General features: G+C 55.9%; 2 protein-coding genes across 4 annotated transcripts in view; both read right to left on the reverse strand.

Moving 5' to 3' along the window:
• Positions 1 to 5731: 5731 nt before the first annotated feature.
• On the reverse strand, positions 5732 to 9780 carry HSPB8 (heat shock protein family B (small) member 8). Its single transcript, XM_040605707.1, has 3 exons — positions 8918 to 9780; positions 7695 to 7758; positions 5732 to 6499 (listed from the first exon to the last, which is right to left on the reverse strand). The coding sequence occupies exons 1-3, from the start codon at positions 9294 to 9296 to the stop codon at positions 6340 to 6342; spliced, it is 603 nt and encodes a 200-aa protein (XP_040461641.1). The 5' UTR covers positions 9297 to 9780; the 3' UTR covers positions 5732 to 6339.
• Positions 9781 to 12383: 2603 nt separating this feature from the next.
• SRRM4 (serine/arginine repetitive matrix 4) overlaps positions 12384 to 21185 on the reverse strand; it is a 50116-nt gene continuing 41314 nt past the window's right edge. For 2 of the 3 annotated variants that reach the window (XM_040605740.1, XM_040605722.1), the window contains exons 10-12: positions 20943 to 21056; positions 19168 to 19314; positions 12384 to 18569 (exon numbers count right to left, since the gene is read on the reverse strand). In XM_040605740.1, the coding sequence (XP_040461674.1) occupies positions 18308 to 18569; positions 19168 to 19314; positions 20943 to 21056 (523 nt within the window). In that variant the 3' untranslated portion in view covers positions 12384 to 18307. The remainder of the gene's footprint in view (positions 18570 to 19167; positions 19315 to 20942; positions 21057 to 21185) is intronic. The other variant, XM_040605732.1, reaches the window with a different exon arrangement.

The following is a 21185-nucleotide window of genomic DNA, read 5'->3' on the forward strand; positions in this document are numbered from 1 at the left end:
GGCACCCATCCCACTGCGTCCCCCCACGCCCCCCTCCTCTCCCTTGTTTTGAGCAGCTCTTTGGAGACAGGAGGAGAAATGACTCTGAGCCGAGGCGGTCATGATGATCTCACTGCTAATTATGCAGAGAAGTCATTTAGCTGTGGCTGCGTGTGATGAAGTGGTATGACAGAGTGGAGCACAACCCCACAGCCACTTTGAGCAAATTGAAGAGGGGAAAAAAAAAACCCCAAGTGAGCAAACCCAAGTGCCTCAACCTGTGTCTGCCCTTCTGTGAGCCCCTGCAGATGCTGTGCTACCCCCAGACCCACTGCAATTAGGGACAGGCAGCTCAGATTGGGAAACAATTAAAAAAACCATTAGTTCCACTTTCCCCTTGCCTTTGTCTGGGTCTGTTTTCTGCCCTGGCCACAGCAGAGGGCTCATTGCTGCAGCAACGAGGAGCCTGGGATTAGCACCGTCCTTATTAAAAACACTCACTCACACCTCATTTTACCTTCATGCTGGAGATGATTTAGCTTGATTTATTCTAATTAGTTGTGATTTATTGTTTTAATGAGCTCTTCTGCAGGCTTTTTGTGCTTCATAACCACCCTCCTCAGCTGCTAGAATACATTTTCAAGAGGTCTTTTAATAAGGAGAAGTTTCCAAGGCTGCCTTGGATAGGAAGCTTTTTGTTGCAATCCGAAAGAAGAAAACGAAGATGAGCTTTGCCTCCCCTGCAGGATGGGTTTGCTGTGGAGCATCTGGCTGGGAGAAGGAGGCTGCACTTCAGCACTGTCACCTAAATGGCAAGACAGCCCTTAATTACCAGCAGCCTTTGCAACAGGGTTTCAAGACTGACAAAAGAAAACAAATAAGAGAAAATTCCCTGCCTCCCTGCTCCAGCTCACTATTCGAGGGTAGGAATTCATGGCTGTGGCTCCATGAAGGGGTTGGTGATGCCCAGCACCACGGTCGCACACACTGTTCGCCCAGCAGGGTCCGTGCTGCTGGTGAGGGTCACCAGGCTTGAGCCTCAAAGCACACCCAACCCTCTCCTGAGATGGGTGTGGGCAGAAGCATCCAAAACACGATGCCATGATGCCCCACCAGCACTGCTTTATCTGCTGAGGTCTCTCCTCCCCTTCTCTCTGCTAAGATGGGCAAAGCTTCAGGATCTTCTTTGTTGGCTCCCCAGGAGCGGCCGAGCAGGCCAGGAACTCCTGCTGAACTTCTCTGCCTTTGATTTAAAAAGGACAGAAGGGGTGTCTTGGCAGCCAGGGCAGGTTATTCTTATGACACTGGCTTCTTTTATTAGAGGAAAAGGTTTTTTCTTCTCTGGCCCCACAGCCATTGTGTGGCAAAGTATTTTCTTTGGAGACATCCAAACTAAAGCAGATGATACTTGCTTTGCAAGTAGGTACCAAAACCACAACAAAGTCTCCGACAGAAGGGAAACTCCCACAGAGAAACATGAAAAACCCCAAATGACCTTGACTTTAGCAGAGACACACATGGATGGTTATGGGATATTCTCTAGGGGAAAAGGGACTGGCTTGTAACGAAGGGGCCTGTCTGTGTGAGAAAATGAGAAACCCTCAGGGAGCCAGGGATGCTCTGGGAAGGAAAAACATTCAGGAGTGTAATATCAGCCTCCCTGTGCAAAGCCAGCTAGGTGATCTGCAGGAATAAGAACCAGCTGCCAAGTGAGAGGCTGGAAAGCTGCACTTGGCCTGGAGGGGTGAGGAGAGCGCTGCAGCAGGGGGAAACCGAGGAGGAAGATGCTGGAGGAGAACAGGCTGAGTTTCTGCACGCCCATGGCACACGCGGCTCAGAGCTGTGCAGAGGTTCCCAGGGTGGCTGTAAAGCGCCAACATCCCCATCAGCCAGCCACAGGGTCTCTGTGGCCACCTGAGGACCCCCGCAGAGTGACCTAACTGTGTGCCAGGAGCAAGCAAGAGACATCAAGTGCATCTCCACGGGGTGAGCCAGCAAGCACGTTCCGAGCCACGGGCGATGCTTGCCCAGAGCGGAGCTGGATGAAGCCTCAGGAGCTGCTGTGCCGGCCATTGGCCACAGCCCTGACCGAACATGAGCCAGCTCCTGCCACAGGACCTGGGCACTCAGAAGGTGAGACCAACCCAGTTATTCTAGGAGAAGAAACCGGACCTCTGGAGATGCCTGGTGTATCTGGGCAGCTCTGATGCTCCTTGTGGATTATTTACCCTGCTCTACATGCTGCCAAACAAAATAAATCAATTCAGATTTTGCTTCCATTTTAGGAAAATAAATCCTCTGGGACAGGCCAGGAGCCGGTGCCCCGCGAGGAGCCACGTGCTCGCCCAGCCCGGCCCCGGTGGGGTAGGGACCAGCGCTCGAGCTGCTCGGCCCCGCGGGCCCCCGCCCCACTGGGGGCTGGCAAAGCCCCTGCACTCCTCGCGGCTCAGGGCAGGTGGCCGGGCACAGCCAAGAGGTTTATTCAGCCTCCTGCCACCCAGCCAGCTCTCCCAAGGCTTGGGTGACTTTATGCTTATCTCTTCGTGTCCTTCACCCCATCTGCAGCAGCTAGTTTGGGTGGCAGGTCCCCCCAGGCCGGTTTCCTACAACAACCCGTCCCCGCTCCACGGCTGCGGCACTGGGAACCACCAGCTTGTGCAGCAGGAGGGATCACCACTGCAAAGAAACTAGAAAAAACATCTTTTCCAAAACAGCAAGGCCATGTGAACCACCTGCATTTCCCTCCAGCTGCCCAGGAGAGCTTTGCCAGGGCTTAGAGCTGAGCTTGCAAGCTCACGGTCCTGAGATGCATCACAAGCTGCTGGATTTCCAAGCTCAGCCCCACTCCCAGCATCTCCTCTCCCTGGAGCAGGCACACTCCTCATCCTCCTTGCTCCTACTGCTGCCTGAGCAGCGAGGCATGGGCTGGCACCAGTGGCAACAAAGAGCCTAATGCAAATTGCTCAGCGTCCGACTGCTTAATTACACTAGCCCCTTTCAGATGTTATTGTGTATTTTACCAGAACTGACTTCTTCAAAAGAAAAAAATACAATCTTTCAAACATCTGCTCCTCTCCCTTCCCTGGCCGGGGGCACAACCCCATGCCAGCACCATCAGCTGTGAGAGCAGGATTTGAAAGGCTTGATTAGGATGGCTCCTCTGCCTCCTTCATCCGTAAAAGTCATTTGGCTTCAAACGAGGTGGATATTGGTAAATTTAACGCTGCTCCAGGAGAAATAAGGGAGCACCAGCCTCCCAGAATGATTCTGACAGGGCCGGCAGAGAGGTGTTGTTGTGACCGGGCTGCCCCATGCAAGGGGAATTGATGATAAATACAATCCTGACCTTTCTCCCATGTGCAGGAGGGGTCCCAAAATGCACAGCCCAGGGTCTCAGTCCCTCCCGAGCCCCCTCAGCCAGCCCCAGGGCTGGACCCATGGAAAGCCCACTCTCCCTGCCTGGGGGATGCTCGCCCTGGCCACGTCCCGTGCACAGCATCTCCCTGTTAGAGCCAATATGAAGCTATAAATCGTAATGTGTTATGACACCACCTGATGCAGTGTAATTGCTACAAGCCCATGAAATGTAATGTAATTGGCAGAGTGGCCATTACAGCATTGTGTTATGTCTTAAAAGCTGTGATCTCACATGCAGGCTGAGGACAAGCAAACAGCTCCTGCTCCCCACTGGCCCCAGTTCTGCAGCACCCTGCTACCCCAGAAACACACACCTCCCCCCATCGTCCTCAGTCACAGGGGGAGATGCTGCTGCAGAAATTTTCCAACATTTCCAAACTTATTTTTGACCTTTGCAGAAACACCAGTAAGGATTACTTTTTTACAAACCTCCTTTGCTTCAATAACTGGGTCATACTTCACAAAAAAAAAAAAAAAAAGCAAAGCAGATCACCACTTACAACACTTACAATTATTTCATTAGTAGATGATACTCCAGACAATCCAACAGCTTGAGAAGCTGCTGGCTGCACAGGTCCAAGCATGCTGCCTGTGTAAGAGGTCCTTAGTGCTAATTGCTGATGCCAACCTCAGCCATTAAGAAATGATTTCTAATGCATCTTACAACAGTCTCAATAAGACCTTATTAAGGAATTCATCAGAAAGCAGAACCAAATAAAACAGAGAGTGATTAAAGAAAAAAAAATAATCCTCCCCCCGACTGCAGGATCAGCAGGAGAGAAAGCTGGAAACCATCACCCAAATGCAGCAGTCCTTACCTGTGATGCAGTCCCAAAGGTGAGCAGGGGGCTCCCATCATGCCAGCACCAGTGCAGCTGCTGCCTGGGGGCCTCCCCATATAGCCTGGGGTGGGAGAGGGGCTCAGCTGCAGCTAATTCCCACCCCGCAGCCCCCTGCAGAGTCGCATCTGGTCCCCTGTGCCTGCAGACCTGCTCAGGGGAGCCTGCTCATGCGGTGCATGGTCCAGGACGCTGCGGGGCCACATCCAGCTGCTCACTCCAGGTGCTGCAGCCTGGGGGTCGCCCAGGGACCCTTGTGCTTCCCCTGGGGTCCTTTCCATGAAAAGTGCGTTGGGGGGATGGGGCATTGGGGCTAGAATTGAGGTTGAGCCCAGTGAGCTTGGAAGACCAGGAATGCTTTCTCCAAAGACTGAAAAAAATAATCCTTTGAAGTAGCGAGGAAGAGGATGGACAGTTTGTGCTGAAGAGGTGTCACCCACAAGGCATGACATCTCCAAGTAGCACGGGGACACAGGGCTGGATCTGTGACTCATGAATTTTTTGCTTTCCATCCTGGTGTTGGTATTACATTTCGAGGATTATATTTTATTCATAAAAATTGCTGTGCTCACAGCCGTGCCTGGCGGAGCTGTGGTGGCCGAGCCCAGGGCTGGCTCCTGCTGACAGGCGTGGGTGGGGGTGCTGTGCACTGCCTGGGGCTCCAGGCTCCCTAACAACTCTTGAAAATAAAATACACCACATAAAACCAGGGCAAGAGCCAGGTTCCCCTCCATGACCTAGAGTGTGGATACCACGGTGGCCCCCGAGTGCCGGGGCCGGGTTTACAGCACGTGATGGGCTGTTGTTGGTAACCGCATCCCTGACAGAGCATGTGAGGTTGTATTTTTAACTTGGAGGTCCTGGTGAGATGGAAAACCGGGTGCCCTGTCCAGGTGCTGCACAGATCAATGGAAAAACTCCGGCTGCCCATCAGCACCTCTGCTTTACCAACCCCAGGCACTGCAGCACGTTGGCAAATCTTACCCGGTGCTTCGCCCCAGAGAATGGTTTTAAGACTGTCCAGAGCCCAGCAGAAACAGTTTGCTGGTGCCTCTGCCGGGGAATTAGCTGGGAATTGCTTCCCTGTGGAGCTGCCAGTGCGGAGTTGGCAGGGTGAGGTAGAAATGGGGATGGTACAAACCTGACTTGCCCAGGTCAGAGGCTGATTTAGCATCTCCAAACAGGAAAAACATTCCCAGCCCCTCAAGAGGGTAAGGAAAGGATGAGCCCATGGTCCTCAGGGGGCTCAGTGCCTCCTCAGCACCGTGTTCGCTGGGACTTGGCATTCACAGGCTGCGGAAAAGGCTCAAGCAAATGCTACAGCAGCCCATTAGTGCAAACATCCCCTTCTTCCCCCCATGGGCAGGATCCTGTACCAGGCTAGGAGATGGCATGCAGCAGCATCCCCCCGTTCCTCCCCACCACCCTCCCGCAGCTCTGCGCCCACCCCACTGGGCTCAGCTGAGACAAGCAGAGGCTAAGAACATCAACTGGGTTTTATTCCTCAGGTCTGACAAATAAAAGCACAAATCCTCTTTGGAAAAAAAAAGACGAAAATAAAACCAAAACAACCCCAAAACCAATGTTCAAAACACACGGACGGTTTGCGTTTCTCAGGACGGAGGCCGTGCCGTCAAGCTCTGCTGCCAGACACACGTCCTTTGCAGAGATGTAGTTCAAAAAAACCCAACAACCCACGGAGGAGGAAAAGACACAGGGCTATGGGATTCCATGTCAATTTTAGGGAAAAAAGGGCCCTTTTTTGCTACTGGTATAAATACCCCATCCGAGCGACTCAGAGCAAAACAATAACTGTAATGAGGACATCCGTTCCGCTCAGCCCCATGGGCACAGAATCTCTACCGGCACCTCAGACTGCTACAAGCCCTCGGGGACAGTGGCCCAGCACCCAGCATGGGTGTCCCAGCTCTCAGCTGGTCCCCCCGTGGGGTGGCGGGTGCTGCCGTCCCTGTGAGCAGCACCCATCACCCTCGCCGGAGGCTGTCCAGATGCCGCGCCGCAGGGGACCAGGGAGCAGGGGTCCGGGGGGAGAGGGGAGAGGGGAGGAGGGATGCCGGGACACGGCAGGGACACAGGTGGCTGCTCAGGCGCAGGTGGCCTCCTGGCTCTCCACGGGGATCTCGCTGCCACAGCCACCCTCGCCGTACTGCTGGTAGGGGGGGATCTGGGGCGCCTCGATGATCAGCAGCCCCTCCGGTGACAAGGAGGCAAAGACAGTGATGGGGTCCACCTCGTAGGGCAGCCTGTAGGAGGGAAGGGAAGATGAGTTGGTTTAGGAGCTGGGGGGGGGTCAGGGCGGCTGCAGCTCGCAACATGCCGCATCCCTGGTGGACATCGACCCCTGGGAAGCCCAGGCAGGACCCCACCACATGGGGTACTACCGATGCCGAGCCAGCAGCCCCGGCGCGGGGCTCAGCAAAGACAGTGTTATTACTGTAGCACCCGGGAATGTGCCAGGGATATTTAAAGCGGCCTCCTGGCCTGTCTGGCCCCTGTGGGTGCTCTGTTTAATCTCCCCGGCAGATGTGTTTGACGGGATGTCGCCCGCTGCTTGTGCCGCCCAGACTTCTGCAAAGCAGGAGTAAATCATCGCCGCGCCGCAGCCCGCGTCAGCCGCAAACCTTGCCCGTAAAAGGAGCCGCTGCAGCTGCGAGCGGGAGGGAGCATGGTGCTCGCCCCAGCTTTCCCACGGGACTTCGGGATGCGCAGGGCTCCTTCGGGATGGAAAAGCAAAGCTGAGCTGCCGCCAGCTGAGGAAACCCTTCCCATGCCCTGGCCTTTGCTGCTTCTCCCCGGTAACCCCACGAGCCCCCCAGCACGGGTGAAGCGCCATGGTTGGGGCTCGCCTCGCCTCCCTGCCCTTTGCCAGTTGTTGTTGCCAAAGCGAGCTGTCGCGGTGAGTCAACGCGATAGCAATCTCACTGACATCATTCAGATAGATACAGTCACACACAGGGGTGTATTTTGGGGCCAATGATGTGTCAGCCCATCATGCCCTGCTGAACCCCTGGGGATGTGCTGGCACCGGGAGTGCAGCTCCTTGCACCCCTCCTGCTCCCTGCACCCCAGCCGGCTCCAAACACAGCCCCAGGCCTGGAGGAGGCTGGCAAAGCACCCAGAAGAAGACCTCCATCTCTTTTCCCTCCCTCGGGAAATCACTGTGTGGCCCGAACCAGCCAGGCACATGTTGCAAGAGGGCACATTTTGGGGTAAAAACCAGCTCTGGAGTCCCTGCATGCCTGAGCTGGGGCGCAGGGACTGGCAAAGCTCAGCGCTTTGCTGCCAGTGGCATCCCTGCGCTGCCCACGCCGCCGCGACAGGGTCCCACAGCAGGCTGATGACATTTGGGTGCTGGTTGAGGGGACGTGGCAGCGCCCCCCACCCCAGCTCCTTCAGCTGTGTTACCAGGTGGGTGCCCTAGGGCCGGCTGCTACCTACTGGATTTTCTTGGTGAAGTTCTTGGAGACGATCCCTCCTTCCACCTGCTGCTCCTCGTGTTTGCCTGCAGGGAAGGGCAACACCCCACGTCACCACCTCACCAGGAGATTATTTTTTCCCCAACAACAACAAAACCCAGCAGGAAAGTTTTCAGAGGAGTTGCTTCCCTTTCCCAGTGCCAACTCTTCCCTCTGGGGAGGGCTCTCCTATGTTGGGAAGGAGATGCTGGACACGGCACACTCATCTTTCCAGTGAGAGTCTGGGGTCTCACAGGCTGCCAAGAGCTGGGGCTTAAGAAAACAGCCCCCAGACATAATAAAACCTTTGGAGGTGGCAGCACCCCCCCTTCTCCCTCTCCCCAGGATGGGCTTCCCTGCATCGTGCTGTCAGGCTGAGGGTCCTGTGCCTGGAGCATCTCTGAAGTTAAGACCACACTGGCAGCTGCCCAGCCCCCCTCCCCGACCTGCAGCGTTTCTGCTGCGATGCCGTTAAGCCCCAAATAAATACCAAGGGTGATGCTGCACGGCAGCCCCCAGCCCCTCCCTGGGGACCCTGGCCCGGGGCACTCGGGGGCCATGTGGGATGTTGGTGCTGGGCTAAACGGATGCTCAGGGCTGGGGACCAGTGCCCCCCCCTGATGTGGTGCCCGCTGCACCCACTGTCCCCATCATTAATTGAATTTTTAGGGATGGCTTCTGGTTTCTTGTCCCCAGGTGGAGCCTCTTGGGGCTGGGTTGGGGGATGTGTGTGTGAGGGGACTGCAGTGTGGCTGGCCCTGCTTCCCAGCACAAGCTGCTTCTCTCTCGGCCCCTTTAAAGGGAATCTCCCTCCGTGCCTCACCCCGGCTATAATTAACCAAGCCAAGCTGGGGCCCCTCTTGGCAGCTCGCTGCAGGGTGCCACAGCCCACAGCGGTGCCTCCCTGGCCGGCCAGGGCAGAAAGTGGGGAGATTTACCCCAAAGGAGGCTCGTCCTTTGCATTTTTGCAGCAAACCACCACAGCTTGTGAGCTGGGTCCCCCGTGGCACCCCCAAACCGCCTGTGGGGCTGCCCCAAAGCCCTGCCGCAGCCCTGGCCCTGCTCCCAAGCTTGGGGCTGCTGCTGCTGGCTTAAAGTAAAGGTGATTTTTGCATTTTATGGCAATTTATTGAGCCAGCATGGGCTGGGCAGGCCCAGTCGCTTTTCATGCCCCATCCTCCTCCTCCCCAGTGCCTTTGCTCTCACCTGATACCTCGACGTAGCCATCCTTGGTTTTGACCGTCAGCTCCTCGGGTTTGAAGCTGTGCACGTTGACGCACACCTTCCAGGGCTCGCGGGGAAAGGGCGCGGGGCTGCGGCTCTCGGGGTACCCCCCGAAGCGGGTGCCGTAGCCGGGGGCCATGGTGGAGGCACGGGCCATGCCGGTGCGCAGGGGACCTGGCCAAGTGGTGGTGAGCCGGGGCCGAGCCCAGTCAGGCCAGTCCGCCGTCAGGTCCCCGGGGAAGGGTGACATGCCGAAATCATCATCCAGCAGGCGCGAGGTCAAGCCGGGCTCCCTGAAAGGGTCACGGACACTGCGCCTGCCGGGGTAATGGCAGGAGAAGGGCATCTGGCTGTCGGCCATGGCTTCCTTCGCAGGGGTCCGAGCGCGTCCCTGGGGCTCTCCCGCGGAGCCTCAGCCTCTGTGCAGCTGCTCCTGGATGCAAACTTCCCCGGGGAGCCCGTCCCGGAGGAGACGCATCCACCCCAGGTGGGATGCAGGCGTGCGGCTGCGGGTGGGCGCCGCAGGGGTGGTCCCCTCCTTCTCCAGCACCAGGTGAAGGGCGACGGAGAAAATCAATTCAGGGCTGAATCACTGGGAGCCGGAGCAGCGCAGGAAGGACGGAGGGAGCTCTCTGGCCGCGAGAAAACGCTTCCTGTCTGGCTCTGATCCCAGGGAACGGGGAGAGGAAAATAAAACTTCTCGCAGAAGAGGGAAAAAAAAAATAAAACCGAATATCCCAAGATTAAAAAGCTTGTCTCTCCCCTCTCGCTCCCAAGCACTTTATGTGCGACTTTCCCTGCCACTCCCGGGCGAGAGCTGCAATAAATGCCTGAGCTCCGAGCCGAGAAACTTCTGTAACCTTCCAGCCGTCGGGTGAGCGCTATTTATATGGATTTGGGAGGAGGGGGTGTGTGTTTTGCAATTCCTGCCCTGTCAGCCGAGTATTTTGGAGAGGATGAAACAGCCGTGGAGAATCTGGGCTGCACAGCTGACCTCTCCTGCCAGTCCGAGGACCCTGGCTGCTGCAGGGCCACAGCACTTTGGCAGCTGCCCCGGCCCCCACCGCCCCTTCCCACCACCCTGCACCCAGTCCACCCACCCAAAATAGCCCCCAAGCTCAGAGCTGGCTGCTTTCACCCCAGTGTCACCCGTTAAAAATAACCCCTCAGCAGGGCTGGGCCAAGCTGCTCCCCTCACTGTAAAGCCACGTGTCCCCGTGCCACCAAGCAGCCCACTGTACCAGGAAATGGGTCACTGGTGGCACCCCTGGCACAGCGCTGGGAGGGCGGTGGCACCCCATGCGTGGATGCTGGGGGGATGCTGGGGCAGGGGATGGACCCCTTTCGTGGCCAGGAGCGTATGGCCGCCCAGGGCTGCCCACAGAGCCCGGGTGCGAGAGGGGCTGCGGGATGCAAGAGGGAAGCCGTGCTCCAAGGGGTGTCCCGCTCCGGCTCTGCTTCCTCAGCCACCTTCACTGGTCAGACCCAGAGAAATGGCCCCCAAAGGTGGGAAGAAGAGGGACCCCAGGCAGCAGATGGGCAGGGTCCTTGCGGTGCTGCTTAGCACCCACCTCCTCCTCGCCCTCCTCCTCCTCCTCCTCCTCCTCGCCCCACCACATGCCCCGACCCTGCTGCAATCGCCCGTGCGCAGGCAGGGTGAGGTGCTAATCACAGCCGCGTGGCAGCCGGGCTAATTACAGGGCAGCAGCAGGGAGCGGGCAGCGCGCCGTGGGAAGAGGCGCGGCGGCAGTGGCTGTGAGCTCCCAGCAAGCACCCACCTGGGCGACGCCGTCCCGACCACGCAAGCAGGGTGCCCTAACCCTAACCCTAACCTGGTGGCAGCGAGGGGCTCCCTGCGGAGGTGGTCCAGGCACGGCTCAGGAAGGTGATGGGATGCACCAGAGGATGGGATGCGCTGGAGGACGGGATGTCATCAGTGAGGTTCATGCTGATGCAGGACCACTTCCTCATGCCGCGTCCTCCCTCCTGGCTCTGCCTCATGCTCCTTCTCTCCAGCATCTGCAATTTTTCTAATAGACTTGATGGAACTAATTACAGCAGGAAGACTTTAATGCAGCACAGGCCGCGCAGCAATTCAGCCGCTGGTCACTCCAACAGCATTAATCACGCTGCACCAACACGGCGTTGCTGGGGGAGGGAGCTGCCTCTCCTTGACACGGGGCAGGGCTGCTCCCCTGTGCTCAGATCCTTCGCCCCCCCTATGCATGGGGACAGCCAGGCATCGCAGGGGTCTCCTGGGGACCAAGGGGGTGCCTAGAGATGCCTGGGGAGGTCCCAGGTGCTGACTGAGCACCCCTGGGTGCAGGGAGGCAGCTGCCAGGGGATGAGGCTGAGCCCCTCCATCCCCTTGTCCTGCCTGGCTGCCCCTGCCCGCTGGGGGCTCATGCTGCCTGGGGGTGACAGCAGGGTGTCCTGGAGAACATCACCACACACCGAGCCTGAGCTTAGCTGGGCACCTGTCCCCTCGGCTGGGGAGCGGGATCACCCCAGCACCCAGCTCTGCACCCACTCAGGCAAACACTGGCCCACAGGGAGAGGGGACAAGCCCCAAGGAGGTTTCAGGTAGCCCCACGATCCTGCTGTACTTCCAGGAGCCTCCTAACATCTCCAGTCCTGCGTCTCCCCTTGTAGCTCCGGGCCATCCTCCCTCCCCAGTCAGGAATCCTCCCTGTCGCCTTGTTTATCCCGATTAGTCACATGTCCCCTCCCGCCGGCTCTTGCCCTCTCTGGGCCATCCCAATTTAGCTCCTGCTGTCACTCCAAATCTCCTGGCTGTGTCCCGGCACCAAGCTGGCCCCATGACATCCGCTCTGGGGAGCCTGAGGCAGCCTTGCAGCCTCCCTTCTTCCCCGAGTGACACGGGGCCGCTGCCCCGTCTGTCTGCGGTGCAGCCCGAGCCTTCCTGGGTGCCCACCTGGGCCCTGTGGGGATCAGCCTGCGGACCTGGTCCAGTCCTACTGCTCCCCCATGGCTCTTCCAGCCAGTCCAGGGGAGGACCCAGGGTGAGGGGCATCACCTGGGGTGCCCGAGTGTCCCCACCGTCCTGTTGCTGACCGAGAGGGGTGAGGTGGCTGCAGCAGGACCCTGCGGGCAGGGAAGGGCACAGCCCCAGCGAGGGCACTGCTGAGCCCAGCGACCTCCATGGGGAGCCATCCGCATTTCTGGCTGGGGTTACTGGTGCCAGAACAGGGCGGGAGGATCCAAAACGCCTGGCAAAGGGCAGCGAAAGCCTGGCCCAGCAGGGAAGGGAGTGCTGCCTGAAATACTAGCCCACAACTTTTTTTGCTTCAGCCTGCGCCCCGAGGAGCCAGCCCTCGGCAGCTGGGAGCGGAGGCACATGCCTCTCCCTGTGGAGCAGCTGAAACAACCCAAAATATCCCACTGCACGCAGTCGGATCCAAAAGGAACATGACAAATGGGGCTGCAATGAGAAGGAAATACTGTCCGAACCTTTATTGGAACCCTTTTTCTAACCAGGCTAACAACTCAAATACCCCAGGAAGACTAAAGAGTACAGTATGCATTTCGATGGAGAGCAAAGGGAGTTTTACAACGAAGTCAAATGAACAGATGCGCCGGTGTCATTTGGTAAGGAATCAACCACCAGGTGAGAAAACAGAGACGCTGTTTCCCTCGTGGCTTTTCTCACGTCTTGGCTTTTGTTCTAAACTTTTTTCTCATCCCCTGGGTTTCGAAGGCGGAGAGCTGCCCCCGGGCTGGTGAGGTTCAGGGTGTTGATCTCTAGGCAACAGCCCCAAAGTCAGGACGCTTGACCATGAAGCTGTTGCTACAACAGCAGATTTACCAGTGCTTCGGAGACCCTCCCGATCATGTGCAAACTTCCAGGTAGCAGCAAAAGTCATGAGAATCGTTCTCTGGTAAAGAGGTAATAAACCCCCACTGGACACTAAAGGGCAGAGTCTTCACTTAGGCACCTGAATCCATCCCTTTCTCAAACAAATATCCCGATTGCCCCAAGGCTGAGCGCCCGGCAGGATGGGCACACGCTGGTCGATGCCAGAGCCACGTCTACCCTCCGCCAGCCCGTGGAGCACCAACACCTCCCACTCGGGTGCAGAGGCCAAGGGCTGCGGCGCTGGTGGAGTGGCACTGGGGCAGGTGGTGATTTTTAGCACATCCCGTGCTTTTTTCAAAGCTGAGGATGGATGCCTGCAGCAAGGTCCGGATCATGTCGGAGATGACAGGAGAGACCTTCCCAGTTCTGCCCTGGCCACCTTTCCCAAGTTCACATCCAGGCAAAGCTACTGGTTCTGGCACAAAGCTTGGCAAAGGGGGCAAAGTAGGACATGACGCAAGGATGAGGGCCTCAGGATGGAGCAGGGTGGACATCCTTGCTTCCTGGTAGAGACCATGGCAAGTCACTTCAACCGCATCCCCTTCCTCGCATCGATGAAAGGGCTACAAGTCCCCCCTTCCCCCAACAACCATTGAGAGCCAAGAGTGGGTCAGCAGTGGGAGATCAGAGATCTCCAGGGATCTTTGGTGATCCAAGCAGCCCTGTGCGGTACCGAGGAGGAAGAGCAGGTTCTTTCCTCTGCCACAGCTGGCCTGTCACCTCCGAACACCAGCACCTTTCCAGGGGGTTGTGATTTGTCAATAGAAGCTGGTCCAAGATGAAGAATTTCCCCCTGCCTCGCTCATCTCCATCTAAACGAGGTTCCTCCCTAAATCACTGGCGGTTGAGTTCCAAATGAGCCTAATTTGTCTGCCAGATGCCTCCATGCTGGCAGGTGACAGCCTCAGTAATTCACCTCTCTGATAACCTCTCTCCAACACATATGGCAACACCTCAACGGCTCCTACCTTCGTGGACTCAATGGCAAGACCCAAATAGCTTTTTTTAAAGTAACGCTCAATAAATAGAAGAAATAAATATTAAATAGAGGCTAAGTCCTCTCAGCCTGTTCAATATACGTACAATGCATAGCAAAATAACAGTGATTGGCTGTTGCAGACAAGTTTGGTACAAATTCAGTCCCCGAAAATAACAAAAACATTGAGAAAAAATACAGTGAACACAAAGCAAAGCGCAGCTGAGTGCTATAACCCAGGAAGAAAAGAAAGAACGCAACAGTGCTTTGAGATATCCCTTATCTTTGCTTTCCAGCAAACCTGCAGAGATTGTGCTGGGTTTTCTGGAGCCTGGCCCCAGCGCTGGGGTTGGGGGGGGTGGGACAACTTTGCTTCGTGTGACACCCAGAGCCAAGGCAGGTCCAGGGAGCAGGGAGAGCCGACAGCATGACTCTGGGGTCGGGGGGACATTTGGGAGTGGGTGCGGCGGTGTGCACTCTGCTGGGGAAAGGCAACTGGGGTGCTTGTGGGATGGAAACAAAATTGTGGGTGAGAAGGAGCCTCTGTGTTTGAGCAAAGCAAAGCCCTCTGAGACAGGGCCTCCAAAAAATGGCCAAGTTATTTTCCTGAAGCCTTGAGGCTGTGACCACCCCGGGCATCCCTCAAGCGGCCAACTGCAGGCAAGCAGTGATTCACCAACATCGAAATGACAGAGTTGCTTTTCCACCAGGCGAACACTGCCCTTTGCAGAGAGCACCAGCAGCAATCTGAGATGCCCAACGCAGAGCAAAAATCCGTAACAGCAATGAATGAGCAAAACAACACAGAATTTTAAAAAAGCGCTGGCAAAAGGCACAGAGACAGAAAAGCTCACGGGCTTCACGCAAACCAACAGAAAACCCAGTTGTCCACTGATGGGAAGGGTGATGTTCCAAGTTGTACTAAAGATCTTAAATAAGTTAAAAAATAAATACCACCACTGAGGGAAACTCATATGTATATGCACATATACACGCACTTACACGTACGTACACATACACACACAGACTTGGTTAGGTCCTGTCACCAGAGGCTGGATTTTGCAAGCATCTTCAGTACGGATCATTCTCTCACGGTCTCATTTCCTTAGTTTTTCCATGGGTGGGTCATTGCGCAGGGACAAACACGGCAGGGGAGTCCTAGCGACGGCATCCTCCCAGGGAAACCAGCGGTGCCTGTGCAGAGCAGCTCGGTTTCGGGTTGTGCGCTGGCTGCGGAGCCAAGGGAAACAGCAACGGCAGCCAGCTGGCACCCAGCCAGCACGAGCACGGACCGGGGCGAGACTTCCCCTTGCAGCACTGCAAACACCCTGTCACTCGGCTGGCCAGCGAGCAGACCCTTGCCATCACCTCCATAAGGTCCTAGACCCACTTCTATGGTCACATCCATCACGTTCCTGCACAAATCTAATGGTAAACCCTAGATTTTAAGATGAAAACAGACAAACAGCTCTGCCCTGCATCCCTCTGTCCATTGCAACTCTCTGCCCTGCTCCAGAGAGTGCAGAGGGACACACTGGCAGTAGGAGTGACCGTCACTCCTCCAGCCACCTCACCAAGAGGGACCGGCGCTGTAAACCTTTACATGAGACCAGTGGCATGGATACATTCAAACAAACAAAGAGATCAAAAAATAACTTATTGGTTAAAAAAAAAAAGGAAAAAAAAAAGAAAAAAAAAGAAAAGAATAAATACTAGTAACAGTGACCACCTGCATCCATTCTGACATACAATTAAAAATAGAATAATAATAATAAATAAATAAATAAATAAATAATTTAAGAGGTTTACTCCAACACAAGTCTGCTCAGGAAACCCCAGGAGCGTTTAGCTGGCATGGACTGTACGAGCAGAGGCAGTCCTTGAAGCAAAGATCAGCTAGACGGGTACAAGAGTCGCCATCAGCCTCATGCAACACTCAGAGTCATCTCCTGTCCCACGGTCGGCAGGTGCTGCTGACCCTGATGTGGTCCTTCAATCATCCGTCCCCAGCCATGAGGAGCTCAAGTCAGCGTAGTGTCTAATATTTACACCAGTTGCACAAAGCCACTCTTCTTTCATAGTTTTCGACCTCCTGGCTCACTGCTTCCTTGCTACAGACGCACGTGTGCGTTAGGGGGTGTTAAGGGGCACGAGGCTGCTCTTGAAACACTGGTAGATCTGGGTTTTGGGCTCCCACCACGGCCTTTGGGTCGTCCCAGGGAGTAGGAGGATGGGGCGTTTCAATGTCAAATGGGGAGAGAGTCTTTGGGGAAGAAATGTGAAGTTGCCAGCCCTTTACAAGAAGGGAGCTCACTGCAGAAGATGGCTATGGGGCCACTGCCCGGGCCAGTGCAGGAGGGAAGGCAGTGGCACCCCACTGCAAGATCACCCCATCTTTGATCCCTCAGCCACAGCCCTACAGCGTCTGCTCAGCTTGACCAGGAATGCTTTTCTCTCTTGTACGAGGTGGCCTCCCTGTAGACAGGCACACGTCCCCACCGAGCCACTGACCACACCAGCGCCCAGCGCTCTGCCTCGACCACCGTTATCCTCAAATTACCTGCAGACAGCGAGGCAAGGGATGAGGGACTGGGAAAAGGGGGGGGCTTTGGGAGCTGAAGGCACAGGACAAGGGAGACCAGCAGCAGGAAAATATTGGGAAAAAGGGATCACTGGCATTAACCTTTCCCTCGTACCACCCAGATGGAAATACACCCCACACTGCTGTACCTTCCAGCAGATAACAGGTTTATATGCTTGCTAAGGCCATCATCCAGCTCCCCCAGAACACTGCACGGCACTCAGCCTTCTGCTTCTGGCTTTGCCCCTTCACCTGCTGCCAGCAGCATGAGGGGGGCTGCAGGTAACTCTTTAGCCAGGGAGGGTTGTATTTCCTTCTGTCCTCTCTCCTCCTCCAGCAGATGCTGGCTCCACTTAGCCTTTTTCTGTGACACTTAAACGACACACCTCCTTGACTCATTAAGCCCAAACTTGTTAATAATCATGCAGGATGGAAGGGGAGGGGATGGAAAAAGGGAGGGAGGGAAGTCTTAAACCCAAATTAGCGTCTCTTAGCACCCAGGTGTTGTAAGAGAAAGAAACTCCTCAGCACCAGCTCAGCCTGTGCCGGGAGAAGCCTTTGTTACCCTGCAAAACACAGTAATTGCGCAGGCAGCTGGGCTGGCAGGCCCGGCAGGGAGACAAAGCCCCAGGGCCGCCCTGGCAGGCAGGGCCCTCCTGCCGCTGCCTGCGGCTCCTTGGAAAAACAGGCAATTAGTGGGGGGCCCTTTCTGTCCCCCTGCACTGCTCTGTCCTCCCAGCAACAAACTGGGGTGAAAGTGTACCCTGCTGCAGCTTGGCACCGGCCAGGCAACGGGGCTGCTGCGCCTGCCAATGCTGCCTTCAGGGGAGCCTGAGGGTCTCAAGCAGAAATGGTTTCCTGAAATCCTCCTGGAAAACTGCTGCCTGTTATGAGGAAGGGGGACTGGGGTCCCTCGTCTTGTGCAATGGCCTTTTAATGCTGCGTGCTCTCACTACACCGCAGAGTGTGGCTATCTCCGTATCTCCTCACGGTCCCACCAGCATTGCGCTCCAAGGGCAAGGCTCCCTTTAGAAAAACCTAAACACAAACTGCAAGAGGGCTCCTCCCAGAAGGGAACCCCACGGCCCCTGCCCCCATACCGTCACCTGGCCCTCGGAGCACAGCATGATAGCATGATGCCAGCTCCCCTCTCCCTTGTACGCCACCAGCCCCGAGTCTGCTTCAGACCGCAGCAGTTTGTTTGCAAACAAGCCACAGTGCTGGAGGGGGGGGGGGGCGGGGGATAAAACCACCCTGAGAAAGACGATTGGTACTTAGTAGAAAGGGTGGGAGAAAGAGAGGGAATGGCCGTTTTTTCCTCAGGAATTACGTCAGGAGGGATTTCTAGCCTTCTATTTATAGCAGGGACTGGCTGACCCGCAATAAATAAACATTCTCTCATGGAAGAGGCCTGCTGCAGAGTGGGCAGAAATTCTGGAGGAGAGACCCAAGGGACCTGATATTTGCCTTGGGGGGGACAGGTCACCCCCACTCATCACCAAAGCTTCCCAGCAAATTCCTACCTAACTGGGTGTCTCCCTCCAAAAGAAATTAATTTGTTGGTTCCTGGTTTGGCAGAACAGCAAGGAGCTGAATTCTTTCCTTTGGAGCAGCTGGTAGTGCTTTGGAGAGCAGCAGCGACGGGGAGATGGGAGGATGGTGCAGGTCTGTCATGGCAGGCCCTCCGTAAAGCACCAACCTTTCTTCCAAGCCCTGGCCTGGGGAGCTGGGTCCGATCCACCCACTCTGACAGGTGGCGAAGGGACTGCACCAGGCGCAGGAGGGCTCTTACTTTGAACCGGGGAAGGGGGACCCGGCACTGCCACATCAGTATCAGGGATGATTGCTAACGATGGCCAGGTAGGTGGGAAGGAAGCGGAGAATGCCAGGAATTTAGAAGTGACACCTGCATGGCGCATAAGCCGTCAGCGGCACTCCCTAGCGATGCAGGCTGTTGGAGCTGCCTCCTGAGTCATAGCTCCTGCTCCTGCTGCGGCTGCTCCTGGGGCCTGAACTCCGGCTGCGGCTCCTGCCCTCGGTGCTGCTGCTGCTCCAGCTTCGGCTTCGGCTTGTCCGGTAGCTGGAGTAGCTCCGGCTCCGGCTTGGGGAGCGGCTAAAGCTGCTGTACCAGGAGGAGTAGCTGCTGGCACTGCTGGAGGAGGGACTGGGACGGTAGTAGGGGATGGGGCGTTTGCGGGCACTGTGGGGACAGAGAGATGTGGGTTACCAGCAACACAAGGACAGATTTACTGTCAAAATATCCAAAAAGTGTTTACTCTGCACAGCGCTCCCCAAAAATGTCATTGTATTTGTTTAAAAGAAAAAAGGGAAGAGATCAGGCTGCTAACAGGCCTTGGGATTCAAGCCCCAGGGAATGTCCCAAGCACCAAGTCTCAGATTGGGAGCTGCTTGATGCTGTCCCAAAGAGCCCTCGGTGTGAAGGCTAGAGCCAGTATTTGACTCTCTCTACAGTGTGGGACATCTACCACAGGAGAGGGTGAAACAAAAAGCCTGTGGGGGAATGTCCCTGGCATCTGACAGGTGAGTGCCTGCTCTAACTTCATCTGCCTTTTTTCCTCAGCTGTTGTAAATGAGACCCTCCCCCTCCATCTGCCCCGTATCTCTAGCTGGAAATCCCCAAGCTCCAGGAGGGGCGGAAGGGCCTGCTGATCAGGCTCAGGGAAACGAGTCTCCTGGAGAAACCTCCGCTGGCAGCAGCTGGGACCCAAGGACAGCCCATGTCCCCCTGGGGAGTGCAGCTGAGCCTGTCTCCAAACGATGAGACTGCATCCCCTTACCTCGTAATACGCCGAGCTTCAAGGTGGCTGGGAGAGTCTCTCCTGCGTTTCCTCAGAGGTGAATAGGACCGTCGCCGCTGCTGCCGGTCACGCTCCCTGTGCGACTCCTTCTCGCTGGAGCTGTACTTGTGCTCTCGCTCACGGTCTCTGGGGAAGGCACAGACTGGAAACTGTCACTGCTGGCTTTTTGTGGGGTGGGTTTTGGATGTGGAGGCAATGACCCATGCATGAAGGCACAGATGAGTGGAGGATACTCGGCTCCCAAAGGGACCACCCTAAGCAAAGTGCTCTGGTGGCATCAGCCCTGCACACACTCGCTTAGCTGGACAAAGAAACACCCAGCTGGCTGGACACACAAACATGCACTAATTGAGTCTGGGGGTTTCAGCAGTGTCTCCTGGTGCCCTGTGCTGCCAAGCTATGATGGCTTCCACGTACCTGTGTCTGTGGATGCACTCTGTATTTAGCTCTAACTAAAATTGCTCTTGCTGGTCACGCTGCAGAAGCAGGCAAGAACAACCCTGCCAGCCAGCCCCACGTGAGCAGAGGGCCCTGGTATCCCTGCAAGGCTGTGCAGCTTTGCATGGCTTGCCAGAAGGAGTGCCGGTGTTGCTATGGTTTTCTCTTTTGTTAAATTCCCATGCATGTCAGCACAGGCCCTTCCATGTAGTGTAGCTGACTTCATACACCCTGCTCAATGTCATCTACAAAGCAACGCGCTACAGGTCAAGGGTCTGATCCTCAGATGCAGGAATATTCTCCTACACCAGAGCAGGGATTGCCACAGCCTGCAAGAACCAGAGCCCGGTAATGTAATGTTTTAAGGCTGCAAAATTTTCACAGCAGCAGAAATGTTACCAGAAAAATCTGCCCAAAGCCATCTCTAGGCCTGAGCTGGGAGATGTGTGTTTTCAATGGGATGTGGAGGGAGTAGAGTTGCCTGGCCTGTGTTTCCCTCTGCAAGCCTGCGTGTGAGTGTCAGCATGAAGGTACCTGGCATGTGCCCACGCAGCAGGGGCACTTCCCAGGGCCTGACAACTCTTTGGCAGACCCACGACTCTGAAAAACAGAGTGTCTTTCCCTACCGCAATAAGGTCCCTCTCTGACAAGGGCTGCAGCCCTGCTGCTGGCTGGCATGGGCTCCTCGGGCGATAAAAGCCGTGGGCAGACACAACCAGAGCCTAACGCTCTTGCCCACCATTTACACCAGCGTGACAGAGAAGAGCATCTCCCACTCACGAGGCCCTGGCGAACATCACCCAGCAGCCATCTGTGCGCTTTTGGCTGTCCCCCACAAGGGCTCGGAGTGGAGGAACAGCTACTTCACCTGCCACATTCTCCAACTGTGAGATACCACGATGCTTCAAAGCCAGGTCTCCCTCCCAGCAACCTACCCCCAAAAGTGTTTCCCTGAAATTTCCAAAAGGAAATTTCCCTGAATCAATACTGGCAGGGCAGTCCTTGGCTATAGGAAATCCACTTTTCTCACAGAAAGGGAAAGGCTCATCCCCTCTGCAGTCAGCATCAGCCGTAGGGCAATAAATGGTAATAAATTTCTACTTGACTGAAGGCCAACATAACACACTGCCGTATGTCTTACCCTGTATCCCCCTGCTCTCTCTCAGCCCAGTGCTGAGAGCCAAAGCATCCAGTGAGGAAGCTGAAGGAGCAGTGTGGGCCTGGCAGGGGCCAGCAAGCATGCTAGAGTCCAAAAAAATGATGGAAGCAGTGAGAAAGTGTGAGACAGCAGATATCACATGAGGAGACAGCTGTACCTGCTACGGCTGTAACGGGAGTAACTGGGGCTCCGACGAGGCCTTGAACTCCTGCTCCCAGGACTTTTTTTGCAGGATTTGGAGGAATAGCTGGGGGAACTTGAAGACGACCTGCTGATAGGCAAGAACCATAGAAGAGTTAAAGATACTGAAGGGTGAGGCTGTACCAGACACCTCTGAATGTCAGCTCATGGTGGGGAAGAGCTGCCCCATATTTCAGGGTCTTGGCTCAGTTCAGTGGCC

This window comes from Falco naumanni, chromosome 1, assembly GCF_017639655.2.
Source record: "Falco naumanni isolate bFalNau1 chromosome 1, bFalNau1.pat, whole genome shotgun sequence".
In the NCBI taxonomy this organism is placed as follows: domain Eukaryota; kingdom Metazoa; phylum Chordata; class Aves; order Falconiformes; family Falconidae; genus Falco; species Falco naumanni.